Source organism: Cyprinodon variegatus, unplaced genomic scaffold, assembly GCF_000732505.1.
Source record: "Cyprinodon variegatus isolate N-32 unplaced genomic scaffold, C_variegatus-1.0 Scaffold254, whole genome shotgun sequence".
NCBI lineage: Eukaryota > Metazoa > Chordata > Actinopteri > Cyprinodontiformes > Cyprinodontidae > Cyprinodon > Cyprinodon variegatus.
This window is the reverse complement of record NW_015150707.1, coordinates 605,939-628,790: the sequence shown is the minus strand read 5'-3', so window position 1 is coordinate 628,790 and position 22,852 is coordinate 605,939. Positions and strand designations below refer to the sequence as shown.

At 37.8% G+C, this 22,852-nt stretch overlaps 1 protein-coding gene across 3 annotated transcripts in view; it reads right to left on the bottom strand.

Moving 5' to 3' along the window:
• Positions 1-3,364: 3,364 nt before the first annotated feature.
• LOC107089483 (oxysterol-binding protein-related protein 5-like) overlaps positions 3,365-22,852 on the bottom strand; it is a 47,747-nt gene continuing 28,259 nt past the window's right edge. For 2 of the 3 annotated variants that reach the window (XM_015382301.1, XM_015382304.1), the window contains 19 exons: positions 21,699-21,779; positions 21,335-21,436; positions 20,398-20,601; positions 19,466-19,550; positions 19,193-19,355; positions 12,595-12,805; positions 12,207-12,391; positions 12,037-12,118; positions 11,002-11,100; positions 10,761-10,857; positions 10,481-10,579; positions 8,944-9,041; positions 7,749-7,838; positions 7,362-7,498; positions 6,873-7,052; positions 6,660-6,789; positions 6,240-6,354; positions 5,166-5,268; positions 3,365-4,512 (listed from right to left, as the gene is read on the bottom strand). In XM_015382301.1, coding sequence (XP_015237787.1) covers positions 4,377-4,512; positions 5,166-5,268; positions 6,240-6,354; positions 6,660-6,789; positions 6,873-7,052; positions 7,362-7,498; positions 7,749-7,838; positions 8,944-9,041; positions 10,481-10,579; positions 10,761-10,857; positions 11,002-11,100; positions 12,037-12,118; positions 12,207-12,391; positions 12,595-12,805; positions 19,193-19,355; positions 19,466-19,550; positions 20,398-20,601; positions 21,335-21,436; positions 21,699-21,779 — 2,397 coding nt within the window. In that variant the 3' untranslated portion in view covers positions 3,365-4,376. The remainder of the gene's footprint in view (positions 4,513-5,165; positions 5,269-6,239; positions 6,355-6,659; positions 6,790-6,872; positions 7,053-7,361; positions 7,499-7,748; positions 7,839-8,943; positions 9,042-10,480; positions 10,580-10,760; positions 10,858-11,001; positions 11,101-12,036; positions 12,119-12,206; positions 12,392-12,594; positions 12,806-19,192; positions 19,356-19,465; positions 19,551-20,397; positions 20,602-21,334; positions 21,437-21,698; positions 21,780-22,852) is intronic. The other variant, XM_015382302.1, reaches the window with a different exon arrangement.

The following is a 22,852-nucleotide window of genomic DNA, read 5'->3' as shown; positions in this document are numbered from 1 at the left end:
AAAATCTGATCTTTTTCTTCTATTTAGAAAGCTTTATCCTCTTGTAACTAATCCATTCAAAAAAGGGCTGGCCCTCGGTCCTCCAACCAAAAGCTATCTCTGACACTGAGCTTCACCTAATTTACTGCAAACATCTGGGGTCATTTGCTTCTTTGTTTTAACAAGAAAAGGCGGAAAGCTTGTCCTGGCATCTAGAACTCTTAGGGTCATAAAACACAAGATAAGCTCTCACAGACTCGGTGTGGAATGCAGGGGGCCTCACCATAAATTCTCAGGAACAAACTGAGAACTTGTTCAAAATAAGAAATATGTTCACAAGGAGAGTATACAACATACCTTTTACACATGCCATAAGATTAAGTGTATTAAAGTCTAAAAATAATCATTTTTCTTTAACAATATATAATAATTTAGAATCTTACGATAAGCAGAAACACATGAAAGATGTTTAATTTCATTAACTTAACACATTTAGACTTAACATGTCTAAATGTGGTATAATAATGTTGGCACTAACTTGGTGCCTGATAAAAATCCATGAATCCAAACTAAAGCTTTTTTTTTTAAAAAAAAGCTACATTAAAACACTTTTTGCAATATCCTAAGGTGGTCCTTAGGTCCATTGCTGTTTGTCCTGCTTTTATTATTATTGTAGGTCCTTACTTAAACCAAACTCACAGCTGGTCATATAAACACAACTCTGTCAGTCTATAGAAAGTTTTTTTTTAGTTGGATTTCTTTTTGTTGATAAATCAGGCCTCATTAGGTGCTTTCATTTGGACTTTTTCCTTAATGCACCTTAGATGAGGAATACTTCATAACTGACCAAACTAAAGTAATTTCCTCTCTTCTCTAAAGAGGGTAAGCCTATCCATCCATTAATAATGTTTTGATTTCATCTTCAGTTCAATCTGGACAAAATCGCCCAGTTGTCAGACCAGTTTTACCCTTTTAATCAATGAAATATTTCCTTAACACACAGGAAGTGTAAATCCGGTTGAGCCTAAGAATCCTGGTATCTAAAGGAACCCAAGAAACAACAGACACATTCCTTTCTTCTCTTTAGTTTCTGTCTCAGGCGTTCTTGATTATTTGCCAAGTATCCACTCAGGGGTTTTGCAGGTAACAAGCGTTTTCTCTTTAAAGTTGATAAGAAGTCTTGGACATACCACTCATGATTCGTCATGGTCAGTAGAGTCAGTGACATACTTTCTGAGGAATATCTGTTTATCAAAATAAACAAAAAGTGATATATCTCACTGTAGCTGAAAGGGGAAATGAAAACTGAAAATGAAAAAAATATTTTTCATATTGGTATTTTTTCCCTTTAATTTCATTTTCTCATGATCAAAGCAACTATTTATTTTCAAAAACCACTTCCTACAATTCTTTGTTTTGTAATGCCATTCTAAAAAGCTGAACTTAAATTTACATTAAATATCTTCTTAATAGTACTTCGTACTCATACTTTGGTCCGGTTACCCATAGGCCTTCATTTTGGCAGAGATCTTCCCTTTTGCAGTTAGACGTTAAAATGATTCACACTCGTCTGGTTCCTGTTCTGCAACAGTTCAATCTGAAAAACTCACACGGCTGGACACACAGTGCTTAATTTTTATAGATATGTTTCCCCCCAGGCCTGGTGGTGTTGTGGAGATAGATGAAGTTGGTCAGTCTTTAGACTGCTGGTTAGTGAGACGGTATGCTGAGGTTTATGGGGAGATCCAGTGGACTGCGTGAGCTGATACTAGAGCTTCACCTCTAACCTGTCTATGATGAGCAAGCATGAAGCGACAGTGGAGAGGAAAAACTCCCCGTAGGGAAGAAACCTCTGGCAGAACCAGGTTCGACATGGTGGTCTTCTTCCGGACCGGTTGAGATGAAAACGCAGTGAGACTCTGATGAAGCTTTAGCTACGATGGTGGAGGAGGGGCTGGAGGTGGGTTGAAACTTTGTCATCTGATTGAAGCGCATCCGCCGCCTGCGCACAGGAACAAACAGCTGATTGGCTGTGTCGCAGGTGGATGTAGGAGAGCAATTCGTTTCTTCAGCTGAACCTCCGACTAGGCTCCATTTCACATCGTATATATACCGTAAGTTTATGATAAAAATAGTATTTTATAATCCAATTACTTTTATCTAAGTTACTTTCCTACCTTAGCTCTTTCTATTAATCTTGTAAACCAATTTGGCTTTCGAAAAACAGCAATATAATGGGCTAGATTTTTAATGTCTAGTCATAGATCATAAAGTTTATTGCATTTCTTTGCCCATTTTCCTCTCAGGAGACATTTCTTGATATTTAATTTAGTGTAATTATCTTTAAAACACACACTTAAAACCATGCAACTTGTGGCAATGTGTTGCACAGTAATATGAGGCAAACCAGCAAACATTCAAACTGCAAAAAACGATCTAGAAATAAACATTTCTTAAGTGTATTTAGCCTCAATTTTAGCAAGTAAATAAATTAGCCAATGGAATGCATCGTTTTAATCTTAAAATATGATAAAATGCACTTCAAATAAATAATTCAATTGTTTTTTTCTATTGAAATGTACATTTTCTTGTTCCATTGGCCCCTCAATTCAAGAAAAAATGACTTGTGATTTCAAATTTTGCAGTGCATATCTTAACCAGTAAAACAGGTGGATACATTAAACAGTAATGAAAGCAGTGATAAAGTTAGATTATATTACAAAGTAATCCCATAAAGGGTTTCTTTAGGCCCACATAGATCTGACTTTATGGATGACAGCATCACCATCTGGTGGAGATTTAGAGCAACAGCTCTAGAATCTTTAGGTTTGTTTGGAGCAGAGAACAAGACCACACAGACTGCTCCAGGGGTGAAACATTTTTACTGTAGTGCTACAGTATCAACACATGAATGAAAACATTACTGTCTTATATTATTGTGTTCCATTCAACAAAAATATCTGGCATGTAGAATCCCCACAACATGGCAGCAGAGTAGAAAACATGAGTGAAAAGAAGAAACTTAAGGTATTAATCCAAGCATTCATAGGGCTGAGCTTCTGTTGTGCTGTTGGTTCTCTGCAGGACGATTACTGGTGATCAGAACGTAACTCGGAGACCAACAGATCCACCATCATGGCTGTGTTGTGTTTAAATAAAAAATACAAAAAAAAAAGACTTCCAGGCTTACATGTATTCAATCACGCTGGAGCACATAACCAGACCAACTGGCTAACCCTAAAGGAGTGATTGTTGCTCCAGGTCCTTTGTCCTGAATTAGTGAAGACACGGTGAATCGACTAATAAATACATTCTCAGATCTCTTTGAAATTGACGGCCAGACAAATATATACAAAGTGATTAAAAGTCAACTTTTTTTTTTTCATTACTAAGTGTTTACAACTAAGACAGTCACTTGGAGGTGGTGCAGACCACGGTGGACACAGAAATCCCTTCTCTTAGGCTCATATACTCTTGTTTCCCTGTTCCTTCCTTCGCACTGAGACTGATTGTACGCAATTCACTCGTTCAGTGGTCCAGACCGATGCTATCTACCATCCCTTCAGATACAGCAGGCACACAAATATAAAGACACTCTGTTTGGCTTTCTGCCCTGCCTCCAACTCGTTATCCTTCCTTTCTTCCGATGTGTCACAAAGAGCACATCCTATTTTCCCTGTAAACAAGAACTCTGTCCTTTCAGAGTATAAATACTGTTTTGGTAAAATCATTCTTAAAAAGACGAGACAGAGTGTATTTGAGTGAACATTAATAAAAAAACAAAAAAGAACCCCACAATTGCACGGTTTGAAGATGTTATTTCTTCATTTGTATAATTATATCCGGTACTTTTCCTCTTTTTTTGGCTTCATAGTTAAGGCCGAAAGTCTGAAATGGAAGGGGAGCAGGAGAAGTCCAAGACGTGATCTGCTTGTGCCCATAGGGCCTAGTGATAATACAAACACCACACTTACAGAGGCACGCCCACAGATGAACAGTATTGCAGGGCAACGTTTTATATATATGCATGTGTATAAAAAAAAGACACTAAGGAATGGTGAAAAAATCCTCTCTGTCATTTCTTTCATCAAATCATTCAGTCTTCCAAGTATAAATTCCCTTTCCTTTCCAAAGTGCGAGGGTGCCGGTGCTGTTTCAGTCTGGCTACACTAGGAGGTGCCGTTCCTCTCTGCAGGTGACTGACAGGCGGTTGCTGTGGCTGTGTTTATTGCTATTAAGTCCATGCTCCTCTTCTTACAAAGGACTCAAAGGGAAGAAGTTTCCCTCCGAGCACTGATCTGAGGTCTCCGTCGCCTTAATGGGAGTCTGTGTGCTTTTTTTGGAAGCTTTAAATCCAGGCCGGTGCTGGAGGGAAACTTCTTCCTGTAGGAGCTGGCTCAGGTGAAGACGTAGTTGAGGAGCAGTTGGGAAAGGAGCAGAACGCAGAGGATGAGGCAGTGACGGCCGGTTAAGGACGTGGAGTCGTCTGTGGCCCTCTGCCGAGACAGCTGACGACTCAGAGCCACCAGGTTCCTGCAGACAGACAGAGTCACAATGTTTTGGAATTTCACAATCATTCATGTTAGAAAAGTGAAAATATCAGCACCACAACCAATATTAGTTATTAGGCACTAAAAATGTAGGCCTTATGTGCTGGTAAAATATTATGTACTTGTTTAATGCAGCAAAAATATTTAAGAAAAAACATTCTTGGCTGAAGTAAAGAATGAAGGAAACTATTTCAAATCTATCATAAAGACATTAACATCTTTTAATATTTATTACAGGTCATATGATAATCACAGATAGCAAATCAGCACCAACTTAAAAGATCAGAGTGATGGAAAGGACGATCAAAGAAGAATAAAAAAAAAAATTAATAAAAAACACAAACATCGGAAACATGTAAAAAGCTTCTTTGCTGTGACACCAATAAGGATTTTTTTTCAATTCTTCATAAGGGTCTGAATCATGTAGCATTATCGTTGTTCAATGAAATATACTTACGACTTTTTTTTTGTTTAAAAGTAAATTTTCCTTTGACAATGTGATGTTTTATAAGAGAAGCGCACCTCATTTCCCAATTAAGACCAACTTATTGATTGTATGAGTGATTCTAAATCTATTAACTGGGATTAATTTAGTTTTATTTGATCCTCAGATAAATTCTAATGAGATCTTCTCACCTTTGAATATCCTGCTGGGTTTTCTGTATGGATGTGATGGAGGCTTCGATCACAGCAATATCCTTCACCTCTTTACTGCAGCGGGCACATTGGGTAGAGAAGCCTGGACACAGAAATATAACAAAACACAACAATAAACTAAAGGGTAAATATTTACAAAACGAAATTCAGTTTGTACTTTTCATTTTTACACTAAGTATTTTAAAGAAAAAAATATTTTATCTTAGCAGAAGAAAATTCCATGTAGAAAAACCCATCAAACCCAGAGGAAATATCTTAAACCGATCCAATTGATAAATATTGATAACTATATATATCTAGCCAACTGATAGATATCTAAAATGGGACTTTAGAGACTTTGTTCTTCAGTGGGTTCCTTATATTCTGTGCCGCTGCATCAGACCTTGCTGTAAATGGAAATGCTAAACTGGATTTTCTGCCTGATTTGAAGCTAAAAACCCAAGGCAGATTTAAAGGAACAGGATCAGGAAGGATTAGAGAGGATAGCTTGAAGTCATGCTTCAACAATTTTGAGCATCACTTAAATTAAAGCACAGACACTGAGGCCAACTACCTAATATGACCTCATCTACGCACAGCAGCTCTTTTTAAAATGTTTGGGCTTTTTAGTATCTAAAGTTCTTAAGGACCTAATGCTTCTCAACCCTGCAAACCCTGAATATACAGAATGAATAAGAGATGTATATGGAGCAGGACACCAACAGGTAATATTGATAGCATGAAAGAAATGTTTTATCATTCATTTATTTAACGGATTTCTAAAGAAATAAAGTAATTATTAAAATATTCCTGTTAGATGCCTTTGCATATTCTTGGGCAATTCTCAAGAAAAAAATAAACCTGCTTTAATTAGCGGCAATCATTTATAACCCAACTTCTTCTAAAAGGACAAACACCAAAGGTTAAAATAAATATTTCCCTTCTGTCCTCAAACCTTTAATTGCAACATAAGTGAATAACCCATCTGCTGACGTCAACCTATGGTAGAGTTCAGAGGAAATGGCCGCTGAAGGCGTTCCTTGTATCCTTGCTTGCATCTGAATGCATCCTCACCTTCATTATCTGAGGATTCGTGTGTTGGTTCTGGAGTGGTGCTGCTGCTCTCCGTGTTCTGGCTGCAGGTGGATGGCTGGCTGCTTGTTTTCCTGTGTTTCCCATTTATCTCCGACTGTGAATGACAGATAAAACACATTTTTTATTTTTATATATAGGAATCAATATGTATGGGGAAACCAAGCTGAAATGAAGAATGTGTTGTTCTTCATTTTAGCTTGGTTTCTTTAAAGCAGCTGAAGCGTAGCTGCAGTCTGACTCTAGAGGAAACAGCTCTGCATTCATGGAGTAAAACTACTCAGGGCATCTATTGTTATCTATTCATTTATTTACCTCATGTGAGGCTTGTTGGAAGGAAGATCCCAAAGTCAAGCGTTTCACTATCGATCATTTTAAATCAAAGTGAATTTGCAGTTTCACCTTGTGTTGCCTGGTCCAGGTGTGGCTGTAGGAAAGCCCGTTGTGTCGTCTATGGATCTTCTCTTGCGTCTGAATCACTCCATCCTTCTCAAACTGGACGAGGCAAGCCTCGTTGTCCCACGGCCGTGTGCTGAAAAGCAAAAACGCGATCCTTAAAGCAGATCTTTTATATGGTGTAGTCTGGTTCTGATAGACAGAGTGGGTTGGTCATACTCGAGGTGGATGTAGGTCCACTCTGAGGTGACGGGATCCTGCTGGAAAAGTTTTGGGATCCAGGCTCTCTCTCCTCTCTCTTTGGCTTCTCTCCGCTGAGCCTCCTCAAGGACAAACTTCTCCTGAGTTGCCCTCACTTGGTCCCGATCCAGGATGGCGCTGGTAACGTGCTGCCACAGCCTGTTGGAACATCCCCCAATCAGTTCAGCTGTTTAGAATAAACAACTAGACACTTAAGATAAAAAAAAAAAATTGTTTTTACATTTGGCAAATAAAATCTGAGTGTTTTAATGAAAAATGATGGCGGTGTTTGTGTTCCTTTGGTGACAAAATGTTTAGACAGCTACATATCCTCTAGGCTTTATTTATCTATAATAGTTGGACTGCTGCAAACTTAGACTAGTTTTATCTCAGTTCACACAGGTGGAGAGGCAGTTTGTAAAGTCTGCTGTGGTTTTAGACAAGTAAAACGCGTCCCATGAGGTTTACCTTTCAGACTCAAACTCCCCCTGCTGGTCTAACTGGACCACTTGTCGCTTGAGGCGCCTGCTGCGGATTTCTTGAGTTGGGTTCCACAATGTCTCCTGCTGGCCGGAGCGCTTCTCCTGAATAAACACCTCGCTGTCCTGATTTGAAAAATTATAAGAAGTTTAAGCTGATGTATGACATTAGTAATTTGGTCTCTTACTGTTCTATACCGACAGTGATACGTCATTTATGTGGTATTAATAATAATCCTTTAGGGGAGATTATGGAGTCTCTTTCTTAAAGTGTTTGCCTTCTCCTTTAGAAACTATAATTACCAAATGACAGTAGAAAATAAGTGAGCAACTAGTGTGAAGTAAACAGGGATGCTGAGAGTAGAGGTCGTCTCACCCAGTGTCCATCAATCGTGGCCATGAGTTCGTCCCCCATCATGATCTTTCCACTGATCTGATTTACTGAGCCGGCGCCTCCCAGGAAAGGCTACAGAACAGAAAGAAAACAGTTTATTTTTCTTTCAGAATAGGAAACGGTACAAATGATCTATTAAGTCCAACTCAGAGATTTAAACCAAGGTTTTAGGAAGTAGAATTTAGGACTGATGGTAACTTTAATATGATTTAAGACCCACATTAAAATGAGAAATAAACTTTTCAAGTTAACCAACAAAGATAGTTAAAGAATAGCTCATATTACACTTAGTAATTTTAGCTAAACATTACTTTCTTAGTTGAAGTTGATGTTTTAAGTTGTCACATGAGACATAAGGGTCACCTAATTTCAGCGTTCTCATACACTAAGCTTTCTAAAAGTTATGGAAGACAGATTTAAGGCAGTCCCATAAATTCAGCCAATCCTCGGCCATAACATGCTCCTGTTGTAGGAGTTTGTAGTGAATAAAGTGATGAGAACATATTGATTCTAATCAAATAGAGCTATATTCAGGACAAAACTAGTCACTAAGACTGATTCAGGAAAGCAGACAGGTTTGCTGCTCTGTGCCTAGTGGCTTCATCCCAGACTAAAACAGACGAATTGTCCAGCGAGAACTATAACCAATGGACTGAATGAATATGCCATAGGATGGCTACAAAAAGAAGAAGAAATGGAGACTATGAGAAGCACTAGATGTGGCTTAGTATATTAAACACCTACAATTTTAAGCCTTGAAGGATCTAAACAGCTTTAAAAATGACAAAATTATGAAATCTTTGATTTTTTAGGAAACCTGCAGAAACCGGCTTGAAGTTAAATTTGTTATGAACTTTAGTGCCACGTCCCCCTTTGGAAACAGTAGCTATTAAATGCATGAAGATACATTAATGAACAGGGCCATAAACAGAATGGGATTAAGTATCCAACAAGAATCAGAATCAGACATACTTTAATAATCCCAGAGGGAAATTATAGATCAACTAATGAGCCAAAAAACTCAATCAATTGGGGTTGTGGATCATTAAGTGTGGGGTTTTGACATTGACATGTATTGATAATGCTTTGTGTCATTTTTCATAATTCTGACATTTTTTTCATTTCCAAATTCACTTCCTTTTTGATAGCTCAACTTAAATCTTCTTTAAAGACATACCTTTAATTTGAACTCCAGCTCTGCATAACATTTCATCTTCTCGCATTCGATGGTAACTTTCCCTCCCAGCTCTAATGTCATGGTGCCATACAGGATTCCTACAGGAGGTAAAGCATCAGATCAACAACCCATCAGGTAACGATAATGTCTTGACTTTTACATTCTATTATCTGTAAACACAGTCCAAAATTAAAATCTGGAGAATAAAGACACAAATGATTTTGATTGTACCTATTAATCACATCTAATTCTAGATATCAGCCATGGCAGGGACCAGGTACAAAGCACTGTTTAATTTCCGGCAGCCCAACAAGTCGGCTGCAGCCTGAAGTAAAAGATGCAGCACACACAGGATTTGTCTGAACAAAGAGATGACTGTGTAAATAGGGTGGGCGAGTTTGCATATTAGCTTCCTGTGTTCTCTGCATGGCTGCAGGGCTGATAAGAACACCTGAAGTCAGTTAAAGAAAACAGGAACCATAAGATAAATTAATCAGGAAATAAGTTAGCAGGCTAGCACTGAATTTTACTTGAAAATAAAATAACAATATTGGTTTGTCAACAGTCTGTGCGAGACATAATTTCTGAGCAGAAACCAACGCAGCAGTCGATGCCCTCCTGTCTGAGGGCGCTGACTGACGAAGGCTTGAAAATGAACTCCATCTGATATCAGTTTAGCAGTAAACCTTCCTGCAGGGGCCTTTAGCTGAGCATCTGCTGATAACTTCATGTTCTTTTCCAATAGATGATGCACCTGGCTCTCTTTCCATTTAGCTCCTCCCTCTCTCTCTTTCTCAAAGCCACTGAAGAAGCTACTGCTGTGATCAACTGTGTGCTCTTTCATCCTATGAGAGCTGTCTCACAGCTTATCTGATTAGCTATGTTTCTCTGCAAGATGAACCCACTACAGGAGCTACGCTGGATTAGAGCATCTGTGGGCTTTGTTTGCTTGCTAGGCGTTCTCAACACCAACAATAGATAATAAATAACGCACCTTCAATTTGAAATATACTATGAATTTTACAGCATTTATTTTATAATTAGGATAAAATTGGAATAAAAACACATAAAAGATATCTATAGGATGAAGCTGAATGAAAATACATTTAAACTAGATAATTCTATGCTTTGGTTTTTTTGCTGTTCTTTCTGAACAACCTTAAGTGGAGTTTTTGCCGTCAAAACAGAAATCAAATCCAACAAAAGATTTTAAGAGATCTGAAAATAATCCTGCAAGAACATTTACCAAAAGGAATTTATTGAGATCAAAAAAAGCTCTGAGAAAAATAACCATTTAATTCAACTGGAGCACTATATACATAGTCTCCCACTGAATCAATACAATTTAGGACAAAAGATCCACATTTTAATAACTAATACACATTGCTGTACCCAAGCAGGATATTTAGAAGCAATTATTTTATCACCTTTATTTTCTTTCTATTAAAGAGTGAGATAAAATGGACCATAGTTAACAGAATATACAGACTATCAACTGATTAACGTGAGCAGGGAAGCTTTGTAACAGAAGCATCACCTTTGCAGTGAGCGTAGGGCATTGTGATGACATACTCCTCATCTCTGCTCAGGAACAGAAGTCTAGCTCTGCCGTCTAGAATAGCTGATAGAGAGTTACCTGTAAAAGGAAACAACGGACTGTTACTTATTCTTGAAGCTCATTTTCAATAAACTGGTCCTTATTTATCCTAACCAGTAACAGCACTGGGATCAAAGTAAGGATTAAGTCTGAAACCTATCTCATTTCAAACATGTGCATGAACCAGGCTGTTGATTTTAAGCTTAGATAGATTGTGTACCATAGAACTTGGATTTGGCCAGGATGCTTCCACTGATACAGAAACCATCCTTCCTGTTGCAAACATAAAAGGCAGAGATGGGAGGATGGTGCGACACCTGACAGAGAACAGAGGGAGAGACACGTTTAGGCAGCAGAGGGAGATAAACTGTGAGCCCTATACTGTTAGTCATCCCCTTAACAATATATCCCATAATAGATGAATCATGCTTTGCTTTTTTGAGGTTTAAATATGGGTTAACCTGCTCGGCTATGTAGAATGTGCAGCTGTTAGTCTGAGGATGGAGCCAGCAGCAGCGAAATGTCTCCCCTAGAATTGGGTTGTAAGGCTTCTTCAGACCCTGCAAACACAAAAATAGAAAAAACACAAAAAAAGTGTGCATCAAATAAAACATCCAGAGGCAAATTTCCTTTTCATGTCGTTAATTGTAGCAAACTACAAGTAAAACTGTAACACTATATGTAACACAATATTAAAATAGCCGCTGATACTCTGGCTTTAGCATCAGCAGACAGTGGTATTCTGTCAGCTGCATAATAAGAGGTAACGAGCCCATGAAATGAATCTATTAAGAAGAGTCAGCAAGAAAAGTGCCGAGTCAGGCCCCATTGATCCACAGGCATTTGCTACAAGCTCTAAAGAGGAAATAAATCCCTAACAAGTAGAAGCAAATGTAAGATGCCTTCCAACCTTTTTTACAACGGAAATCTGTTATTCAGCTCACACATAAAAGGTTACATGATGCCACTGTGTGGTGATTGATAAGCATTGAAAAGACAACTAAAACACAGCCAGTTAGAAATGTTCCTGTTCAGCAGAGTAAGAGTCCAAATGAGCAAAGAGACCAGAGGGTGTTCCAGCTATAACACAGCAAACAGTTAGCTGAAATCACTGATCCTCAATAAGAAGATACTTTCATCTGGTATCAACATGGAGATTCCTTTTTTAAATAGATAACTGCCGACTACACAACATACATCAGAGCTATCAGAGTGCACTAATGAGGCTCTTCATTGCAGTAGGTGTTACTGACGAACTTTGACTCAAATCCAGCAATTTTAAGTATCAGTAAGAAGAAAAGCTGTAATTTAAGATAAAAAACATAACTCCTGTCATACATTTAATTTAACCTGGAACAGAGAGAGGGAGAAGAAGACTTTCAGCAGATAACAGGAAGGCTGTCATGCAACATGTTGGATTCAGATACAGTTACCTGTGTTTCTCAGAGAAGAAACATGGAGATAGCAATGCTAGTGATGCTAAATGAAATTCATACCTTGGGCTTTTTGTAGAAGCCAGACAGATACCATCTCAGCACCTGCTTAATCCGACCGTATGCACTTTCCTCTAGTGAAGCCCTGAGAAAACAAAAAAATATTCAAAGATAAAAGAAAATGCTGAAATCCGTTTCATTGAATGTTCCCTTTCAAAGAAAGCATTACTTACTGTGAAAGCAGATCAGCATGATAATAGTAGTCAGACAGCTTGTCCAGGAAGGAACGAGGTTCCAGGATGAAGGTTGGCAGCACCACCTTTGAGAGGTCCATGCCAGGTCGCAGCTGCTTCAGCAGGCCCCAGATTAGACCCTTGTTCTCCTCCGATACGGTCTCAACCTGAGACGCTTCGCCAGCCTAAATGAAGAGAGGGGCAGGGCTTGTTCAGGTAGAGCGGTTGGTTTCAAGGCTTTGAAAACATCCTTTTGTTAACAGACATAAGAAGTAACTCCAAGAAAGAAAGAGGAAAAACATTTCAAATATATCAGGGCAACTCTTAAGCTGAATAAAGATGAGGAGGAGAGCTCCAGTCAAACAGAAGCTAATCCCAGCCCATTCACCTCAGCCATCTCCTCGGTGACCTGCTCCACATAAGCTGTGGCCTTTGGACCGGGGGACATCTCGTCCGAATGCTCGACGTCGCTCTCCTCCGTCAGCCTTCCGCCGTTTTCATGACCGGTGGTGTCCCAGTCGTCATGAATCTCACGCTCTGATTTGTCAGACGAGCCGTCATGCTCCATGTGATTGCCGAGGAGGGACGACTCATTCAACCTAGTAAGAGAGAGGAAACACAAACGTAAGCACTAATGGGACTAAATCAGTAACAAGAAATTAAAAGATTACACTATATTTTATATTGTTGAAAATAATGCCATCTTTTTTTTTTTTTTTTTTAATAAAAAGGTTAATTTTGTTTTCAGATAATACCTACAGTAGAATACATTTCAAATGTTAACATATCTTTATGTTGTGGAAGATAATAAACCCCCATTAAGTGTTTACAATATACTGGATGTTAACAATAAGGGAAAAACAAAGATTATGTCATGCTCTTTCAGGAGAATGAAATGATTGCATAAGACCAGAAACAGCTAAATAAATTCCCTAATAAATATTTTATACAAAGACCTGAAAAGTATAACTTATTTGGCAATAAACACCTTGTGGAGAAACACACCCCATCAATGGAGGATTTATTTAACTCAATAACCTGAAGTGATGTAGCCCTGAAAAAAAAACACCTTTGACAACTAAGGAAGTGTTTCACATCTTAAATAGTGAATCTACCCTAAGTACATGCGAGGACACTTAGAGCTGAGAAACATCTCATTTAAATTCATGCTGCATCCAATACCCACTTATAATTTGCACACTGAGAATTCGAGGCAAAACTAATCTAACCTCAGCTCAGTCTGCAGAAAACCAGAGAGTAGAGGAAGAAAAAATCAGATAGACTCATACATCAGCCTGTAAACAACCACACTAAGGAGAAGTGAAAATGAGAAAGAGATTTATGAGCGGTAAGAATGAAGGTTTGCTGGAGGGAACCGTCCTCCAGCCATTTATCAGTGCGAATCACAAGTCATAGAACATAAATGGTGCATACGTTTAATGCGAACGCAGGAAGACAAAAAGTTAAAACACATCGTGACACAGCTGCTTTCAGTGTGGGTCATTTAAAAAAAAAATTAAATCTGCACCTATCATGGGAACAGTGGACAGCAATTGCACCGTCACCTGCTTTTAAAACCAGGCTGTTATGCAACAATGACCAGAGACAACAAGGAAACAGCTCATGTTCTTTTAACAATGGGAAACAGCTCAGATTTCCAAAACTACCCTCTGGGACATGGCAATCCTGACAAACTACATTCCAACAGCACTCAATTATTATCCGCTCCACAGTGATATCTATTAATCCGAACACACCTCACAAAAATGCAAACTGCTTTCCCTTACCGTGAAAATAAATGGCATATAGGTTGGTTTTTCCCACAGGAATCCAACAACTGATAATGTTATCAGCAGATCCAAGCTCAGATGTGACTTGGCTTTCTCTCTCCTTGTTTCCTGTATGTGTGACGGGATCTGTCAGCTGACGAAAGGCTGCAGCTTTATCCCTCCAACACGTCTCTACCTGCTTCCTGAATGTGTCTGTAGAAAGTCCTGTGTGCCAAGGTGTGTATGTAAAGCCTGCAATGGCTGCGTCGTTTTTGGGTGGTGTGCTCCATCTTCCTGCTCTCCTGTCAGTCATGTGAGCAAAGATGGGGCTGTGATTGGTTGGGATGAAGGAAAGAGAGGAGGGGCTGCAAGAAGGGATGGCTGGGGGGGAGAGTTCAGGCATGGAGAAGGTAAGAGGAGGAGGAGTGAGGAGTGGAGCTAATGTAGGTTTAAATGGTTAAACGGGGATAGGGGGCTGCAACAACTATACATGTCAACACAGAAGGGAATTTAAATGTGCAAATGTAGCAACTAATTCTAAGTAAACATCTTATAATGAATGAATGTTTACCACACACAAAAATATTAAAAACAAGTGATGATTGCAAATCATCCATCAACTGGAAACTGGCATAGTCAACAGTAAACAGGATAATACTGATAGATTTTACTTTATAGTCAACATCAGTGATCAACCTTTACTGCAGAACTTTAGATGTTATATACATGATCAAAAACAGGGAATACATCAAAAAGTTTTAGCAAAAGCAACCAAAATCTATAGGAATTCTTGTTTTAACCTGCAAAATGCCTGAAGAGCTAATGTCAAACATCACTTTAAACAGCCTGACTGTACGTAATGACATACTGTATGGGTATGTCTAATCAAATTTTAATATCATGTATTAAATATCAATTTGAAAAATATCAAGTATTTTCTGTCCCTCATTTTAGAAAGTGAAATACATATTCTTTCGATTCATCAACACAATGATTTTTTCCTAACCTTTATTTCATGTCATTTTAGAGGTTATGCTTCCAGATAATGAAAACCAGAAATGCAGTGTCTTAAAAAATTAGAATATCACATAAAATAGGATCTCTAGAACATAATATTTTGAGAATAAATATTAAGCTTCTGTAAACATGGTTTCCAAGAGTTCAATTTAAGATTTTTAAAGACCAGTTAGAATAAAATTAAATACCCATTTCACAGGCTTACGGGGAAAAAGGGAATTTAAGAAAACATGTTTAATGAAGTCGGACTAAATATTAATTGTTAACCACACACAGAACACAAACAACAATTTAAGTGTCTACGAGTCAATTTCCCAGCTCTTCTCCCTTTGCCAAACTCTCCTTTTTTAATTAGAAGACAAGCTTAAATTGGAGGGAAACTAGACTTTCACCCAGTCTGGTTGCCAAAGGTCTCCCTTTTCCTTTAGTTCAATCTCAGCCCTCTTCTCCTTGGTGCCTCTCCTCAGAATGGTGTAAACCAGGATGAAAAAGGAAAGGTTTCTCTAACCACAAGCTGTTGTGGACTTTTCTTTGTTTCTTCTTCTCGTAAACTCAGTTATGCTATGTCCACAAAAGTACGCTAACGTTGGCCAAATCCCAAACCGACCCCTAAAAACTGAGCCTTAGCACTAACACTTTATTTGTGTGAAGGGTCCACCATATAAAGGATCGTCCAAAAGCCTGTAGTGGGTAGGGTGAGTGGTCCGTTCAGTGTTTTTATTTGATTGTACACATTTGATTTAAGAAAAGGGCAAATGTTTTTTTTCACGTCACAGAGCTACAGCCATGCACATGGGGCGTCACTGTGTTTCCATAGCAACGACTGCTTTCCTTTTCTGTTGGAGGGAAGAGGCACTCCCATTCTTGTTTATACACCCACCTTCATTCAAAGGACACTTGATAGTGAGATGATAGTGCTTAATGGGCAGTTTGGCTTCAGCCGTTAATATTGGTCAGAACGGGCTTTAGCTTTGCTGCATGAACGGTCCTGTGCAGGTCGAATTAAAACACGTGGAGACTTGCACCACTGCCACTGCTCAGCTAATAGGTGCTAGCTTGTTAGCTGTCTAGACCAGGAGCTTTCCTGAATGTCTTATGACGATCTCAAACGATGCATTTCTAATAAACAACCCGTCACTTAGCCAGGCAGCTTGCTAAGCTTATAATACTCCAGGGGAAACTGCCTATAATTTAAGACCCATGACATCAGATATCATAGTTTTTAAGACAATTATTAAAGTAATAAATTTAAATCTGCAAATTAAAGACTTTTAACACCTTTTAAGACCTTGTGAGAAGCCTGTGAAAAGTTTATTCAAGTGAATACCAAGGTTATCAGAATGAAAAAACATTTAGTTTACCGAAATAGAAATAATGACAAAACCTTGCCAAAAAATAAAGCAAATTAACTAAAACTTTGACAACATTTTACAAAACGAATTAAAACTAACTAAATTTTAAGAGAGAATGTGTCTTTATCACGATGCATCGATATGAGGTCTACTTTCGTTTCATACGTTTGCAGTGTGGACAGGTGCAAAGTTCTGCTGGAAAATGAATTCAGCACCTCCAGCAGATGGAAGCATGAAGTTCTGTAAAACTTCATGGTTGGATGCAATGACTCTGGACATCAGGAAAAACAGTGGACTAACAGCAGCAGATGACATGGAAACCCAAACCATTACCGACTGTGGGAACTTCCAACTAGACTTCATGTAGCACAGTTTCAGCCCCTCTGGGACCATTCAAATAAAGGGCAAAGTTTACTTTATTTTTTATAGGATTCGTTTGTGCATACTGGCTCTTTAAGCATTTACTCCACCCACTGTTTACTGCTTCTGAAATTCCTACTAATTCTTTAATGGATTTTTCTTCTCAAAGCTGTGGTGTCCCTGTTGCTGGTGGACCATTTAATATCAAACTTTTTCCTTCCACAGTTTATATGATTATGCTTGGTTTAGGGCTTCAGCTATCGATTGATTAAGTGATAATTCTATCCAGTCATAATGCTTTTCAATTACATGACAAAATTATAAAGAGATACTAGGCACACTGACCAAAAATAACGTCATAAAATAATATAAAAACACATCTTTGAATCAAAGCTTTGTCCCAAATGACTTATCTATTAAACAACTGTAGATCAATACCAGAAATGTCTAAAAAATACCATACTGACATATATTTAACAATAGTGATGATGAAAAAAAAGTTAAACAGTAGGGAGGGGGAAGTGGGAGGTGGGGTAATAGGAAGTGCAACATGGACAAACGGGGAAGAAGAAAAAGAGGAACTGCCAATTCTTAAAGGTATAGAGGATGATATTTTATTTCCGGGTGGATCATCAAAATAAGTGGTCCTCCTAATTAGGACTGGGTAAAAAAATCGATTTAATCGATTTTTAATCAATTCCTTTACATTTTTGCAAAATCGATGTCTAGGGAATGAGATCGATTTATTTTATAGTGACCCGCGTGACGTTCACATTCAAACAAGCAGGAAAGATGCACTCAAGATTACTTCAAGCCAGATAGCTGCAAATATACCCAATAGTTTGACTGAAGACTTTAACAAATTGGGGCTGACCAGAAAACACCCTGTAGTTGTTACAGACAACGCTGCAAATATGGTTTGTGCAGTGAAGATAATGCATCACATGAATGTCTGCTGTGTCATGTCTGCTTGCTCCATTGAGCCTTCACTTTTTCACTTTTCACAAACAACTTTGCACTTATGACACAGTTTTTTTCACATCTCATGTTTAAACTGTCTGATTTACAAGTTTGCACTTTTTGTTTAATGTGACAGAAAAAAAACAAAATACATGAGTATTTTGAAACACAGTTGAACCACCTCATTATTGTAATAACAGATTGAATCGAAATTAATCGATTTAGAACGTATGAATCGAATCGATTCAGGACTTTGGAGAAAATACCCAGCCCTACTCCTAATTGTTAATCATTCTGGTGTTAATCGTCCAACGTGCTTGTCCCCATTTTTACCTACCGGTGATGAGTCTGACAGTGGAAAAATTGCAAATCTTCTTTTGGAAAGTAAACCTGTTTGAGTGATGCAAACAGCTACTTTTGAACAGAGTGTGCACGAGGAGAAATGGGCTTGTGCAAGCTCTCGCACGTGTTTAACAGGCGTTCCCTCCCAGGAGCGGGTACAGGGTTGTGCATGTATTTTTTTTTTTTTAAGTGGATTCTCAGAAATCCTCCACTATAACTTGAAGTGTAATTAAAACATAATATACAGCCCCTTGATATAAATATTATAGTCCTATCTTACAATTTCTCTTTTGAAAAAAATATTGATATTTTAAAAAGCTGAAAATACTCTTAGTAAATTAACATAACTCTATAAGACGTGTTTGGACTTAAATAATTCCCGAAATAAATAAACATTTATTTCGGGAATTTTAAATAAATGGTATAACTAAATGCTCACAAATATGTATGAGTTAAAATAATAAACTTTCAAAATATTCTAATTTCTCTCTATGTGCCTGTATAGTCAGATTAGATTTCTGACTACATTTTAGATTATTCAACTTATCCTCACAGTCAAAGCAAACGGTCATCTTCAGCTACTTGAGTGGAAGAAACAATGGTTATTTTTGCATAAACACTTTGATGCTGCCAATGTTTAATGTGAAAGCAGAGTAGACGGACACAAACAAAGCTTTACTGTTTCAGACAAAAAGAGCAGCTTTAAGGATACAATCATCACTAAGGGCGTGTGTGAGTCGCTGATGATTGGAAAAAAACCCTGAAAGGATCCAACAAAGTATTTCCTGTTTACTGAGATGGCTACTAAACACTCAGTTTACACAGTTTCTTTCCATTAGCTGCTGTAATTTATTTTCGTAGGTCTGAGCTGAAGGGTCTTGGTATGTTTTCTCTCACTGACACCAAATTTAAAGGAAATCTAATCATTTTCTACTAAACAACATAAAAAATGTGTGGTTTCACCCGACGGATATATCCAGAAAGAACTGTCAGCCAACACGTCCTGCTAAGGAACAAAGAGGGAAATTTCTTTTGCGTATTTTCTGCACATATCAGGGTCAACAAGTATATATGGAAAATATCCCAGGTGAATCAGTTTTTTCTCCCCTACCATTCAAAGCTGTCCGTTCAAATGCATTTGATAGAGATTTCGCATAAAGCATCAAGTAGTTGGCATGGTACTTACTGCTGCAGCTCTGTATCGGTGAGAGGAGAAGTCTGCAGCAGCTGGAGTAAATGTGAAGACTCTGAAGTCATGCTGATATCGCCCTCTTTTCCAGCTTTGGGAGCTGTCTTGTAGAGAGTGGAGCTGCTTAGAGCCAGCTCCAGGGCGTCCATCCAGCAGCGGCCTGAAAAAATAAAAATAAAAAATAGAGGATTTTAAAACAGTGCCAATGGTATATTCTAATACCAAAAAAACTTTTTTTCATGACACCATAAAAAAGTAGCAATAGCTCACCATCAGACTCAGATGCAGCTCGAAAAATCAGGTAGTTGCTTGGTAAGGGCTGCGTGATGGAGCCGACATTTTCTCCCTTTGGACCCTAAACACACAACCAAACACCGTGACTCATGGTGTTTATACTCACCAATAACAAGACTTCAAGAAACGGAACACACAGTTCCAGGTTCTGCTCATGGTACAAAAAGGACTATGTTTAGTTTGTTGAGGAAACAAAGGGAGCAAATTGCATGATGGAGTGTGACAGCCTGTAACAAAATGACTTATTTTGATATTCATTCCATTGTTTAGATACAAATGTGGCTCTGCTGGAGTTCAGAAACTATTTTAGGCTGGTATTACTCCTCAGATGAGGTTGTTCAGGAATTACAGTTGCTGTTACTGTTGCTGCATACAGCTGGATACTTGGCACAAACACTTTTCTCTCACTTGCTAGAAACTAAGTGTAAATACAGAGGAGACAATGATCCACAATGATAGATCTTTATTTCCATATAATTAGCATTTTTTTGCTAAAACACAAGAGTTTTTCCATTCATTTGTCCTACAGAAATGTTTTTTTTTCTTCAATGCTTTAAAATGCTACTCCATCTTATCAACTTTAAATGCCGCCTAATTTAGTGATACTGGCAGCAGGTACTACATTTAGTTAAATTATTATTAAATTATTTTAGTTTAAATCAAAAAAACTAATTTAAAAGGACGTTAAGCAAGTGCAAGTAAAAAAACTAATAACTAATTGACAAAAAACCCTCACTGAACAATTACATTTCTTTAAAAAACACACCAAGTATGATTTGACATTACACATTTTTAAGCTCCAATTTTGTCAGTCTTTCTAAATTCCCTTTCTTTCATATTGTCACAAAGATCAGAAACTCTCAAAACTGAACTGTGTGTTTGACCAGTAAGTCACTAGAAACACTTACTTTGACAGCCCAGATGGATTTATCCAGGGGATGGTAGAGCTTGAAGCAGAAGCCATCTTTCTTAGAGGGTCTCTCGATCAGCTTGCATGCACTTAGCAGGATGGTGCCCACCCAGTGGTCTGTTTTAGGTGTCTTATAGATCAACAGCACACCAGGCCTTAAGGCACACCACAATTTGGTCCAACTCTTTAAAGAACCACGGATCTAAACAAATCACATGGAACGTGTCAAGTTATAAATCTAAATACAACATGTTAAAAGACTCAGCTTATTTTGCCTTATTTTCCCCTAATAATTAAATAACATTATTTGGAAAAAAAGCAACATCTTGAGGTAAAGTAGTAAGAAAATGGCCACAAACTGTTCTTCTAAAGGGACTACACTCATCAAACAACCAAATTAGTTTAAGAGCAGATTAAGAAAAACAAAATCAATGCTTTGGAGAGGTGAGACTATAAAAAAAGCCTGGATTTTTTTTCTTATAAAAAACCTCTAGGGATAGCTAAAAAGATCTGCAAACCTGACGCTGTAACAACAGTTATAATATGAAGAATGGGCCAAAATACCAGCAAATTATAGTGAGAAGCTTCTGAAATACACCTAAACATCTAAGAAGAATTATAAAGTGTAAACAAAGCAGTTCCACCAAATCAAGAATATTTCCAAATTGAACATCTAGCAGTTAGAAATAAGGCTAAAAATCCTAAAGTTCCAATCTGAGTTATTGTCAATAAAGACAAAACTGGTTATGTGAACTCTAAATATGTAAACCTCTGGCTCCACATGAATAAAAATATAATTTTATCAAATAACTGAATAACTTTTAAGCAGACTTTTTAAAAAGACATCATGTAGCGTTAAATTTTATAGCCAGAAAATTATGAGCTTTTGTATCATCAGTCACATAAATATCATATTCCATGAGGTATTCTCAGACCTTGAGCCAATTGGACATGATGACAACACTGGGGTCCTTAAGTGCAGTGGACAGTTCCTTAGCTGCCCTCTTCTTCTCTTGTCGATAATTTTGCTTCTGGACCTAAAGAAAAAAAAAAAAAGAAGAAAACAAAATGAGTCATCCATCTCACTGAGGAGAAAATAAAACGCAAACACAAGCAGTCACTAGGTGGTGGCAGAGTCAAACAAGCTAGAATATTCATTCATGTATCTCAAATTAGAAGAACATGGAAGGTGTTTTAAAGGTTCCTAAATTGCAGGATGACCCATTTCATGAGAAACAAAGTGTGGCACAATCAAGCTCAACGTTTCCTCGGTTTCTTAAGCAAGGAAGTGACGTGTACCTTAAGAGACTCCTTTCGAGCCAGCTTCTCAGTGGGGGAGGGGCAGTCCTTTTCAACGCCATTAAACATCCTGGACTCAGACTTGAGTCAAGAGTGAAAGAAAGTAAAAAAAAAAAAGAAAACACACTTTAAACCAGGGTAAACATTGGAAACTGTGACAGCCTCTGAAGCATCTCTTTGGAAATTAAAAAGCTAAGCTTTTAGAAGCTCATTTTGAGCAAAACACACAAACAAAATCTGGAAAATAACTACTGTTTATATTACATATAAGTAAAAATGTTAGGTTTGCGTTTGATCTTAATGAGAACACTGCTCATAAAAATATGTAGGAAGCAAGCTTTTTCTATACGTTTTGAAACTAGACCTGCAGCGACCACAAACCAACAAACCTCCATACTTAAGATAACAAGGGGCAACCATTAAACATAACAGTGTCAGGGTAAAGAAAATGTATTTGATGTTTCTTTAAAATACATGACCATTTCTGCAAATATATTAATCAATAATCATTACAGAAAACATCCAATCTTAAAGGAAAAGGCCCAGCTACATCCTTGTGTAAGTGAAAGTATGCAACGACTGTCTTCAATCCAGAATGTTCTTTGGGATTGCTAACAAGGTAAAGGCTCAGAGATGCAGCCGCACACAGGACATTATTTTGTTTATGCACGAAGCAAAAAGATGTGGATGAGCGAGGCAAAGCAACATGTGGTGAGGACATGAGACAAGATGAAATCAAATGGTTTTCACCTGAAACTTTTCTACAAAAGCATATGCAACAATAAGAAAAAGATTGTCTTGCAAAAGCAGCTCAAAGGTTGTCAATCATTTGCCTTGTGGTAGTAAACAACAGTTCCCACCATGACCTTGATCTACAAAATGCAGCTTCATTCGAAGTTTAACAAGCAAAAATATTTTATAGTCCTACTTTGGTTGCAGTGCTTTGCAAAAGTGTTAATACTCATTGATTTTTATTCTTTTTTTATTTTCAAGCTCTGTCATATTAGAGACACAAACTTTCAATTATTTCTAAAGGATCTTATGTGACAAAACAACACGAAAAGGCCACTTGGAAGCTTAAAAACATGGCATTACATGTAGAGTGAAATCACCAGCACAGCTGCAAGTATAGCAGCTTCTTCCAGCATGACCAC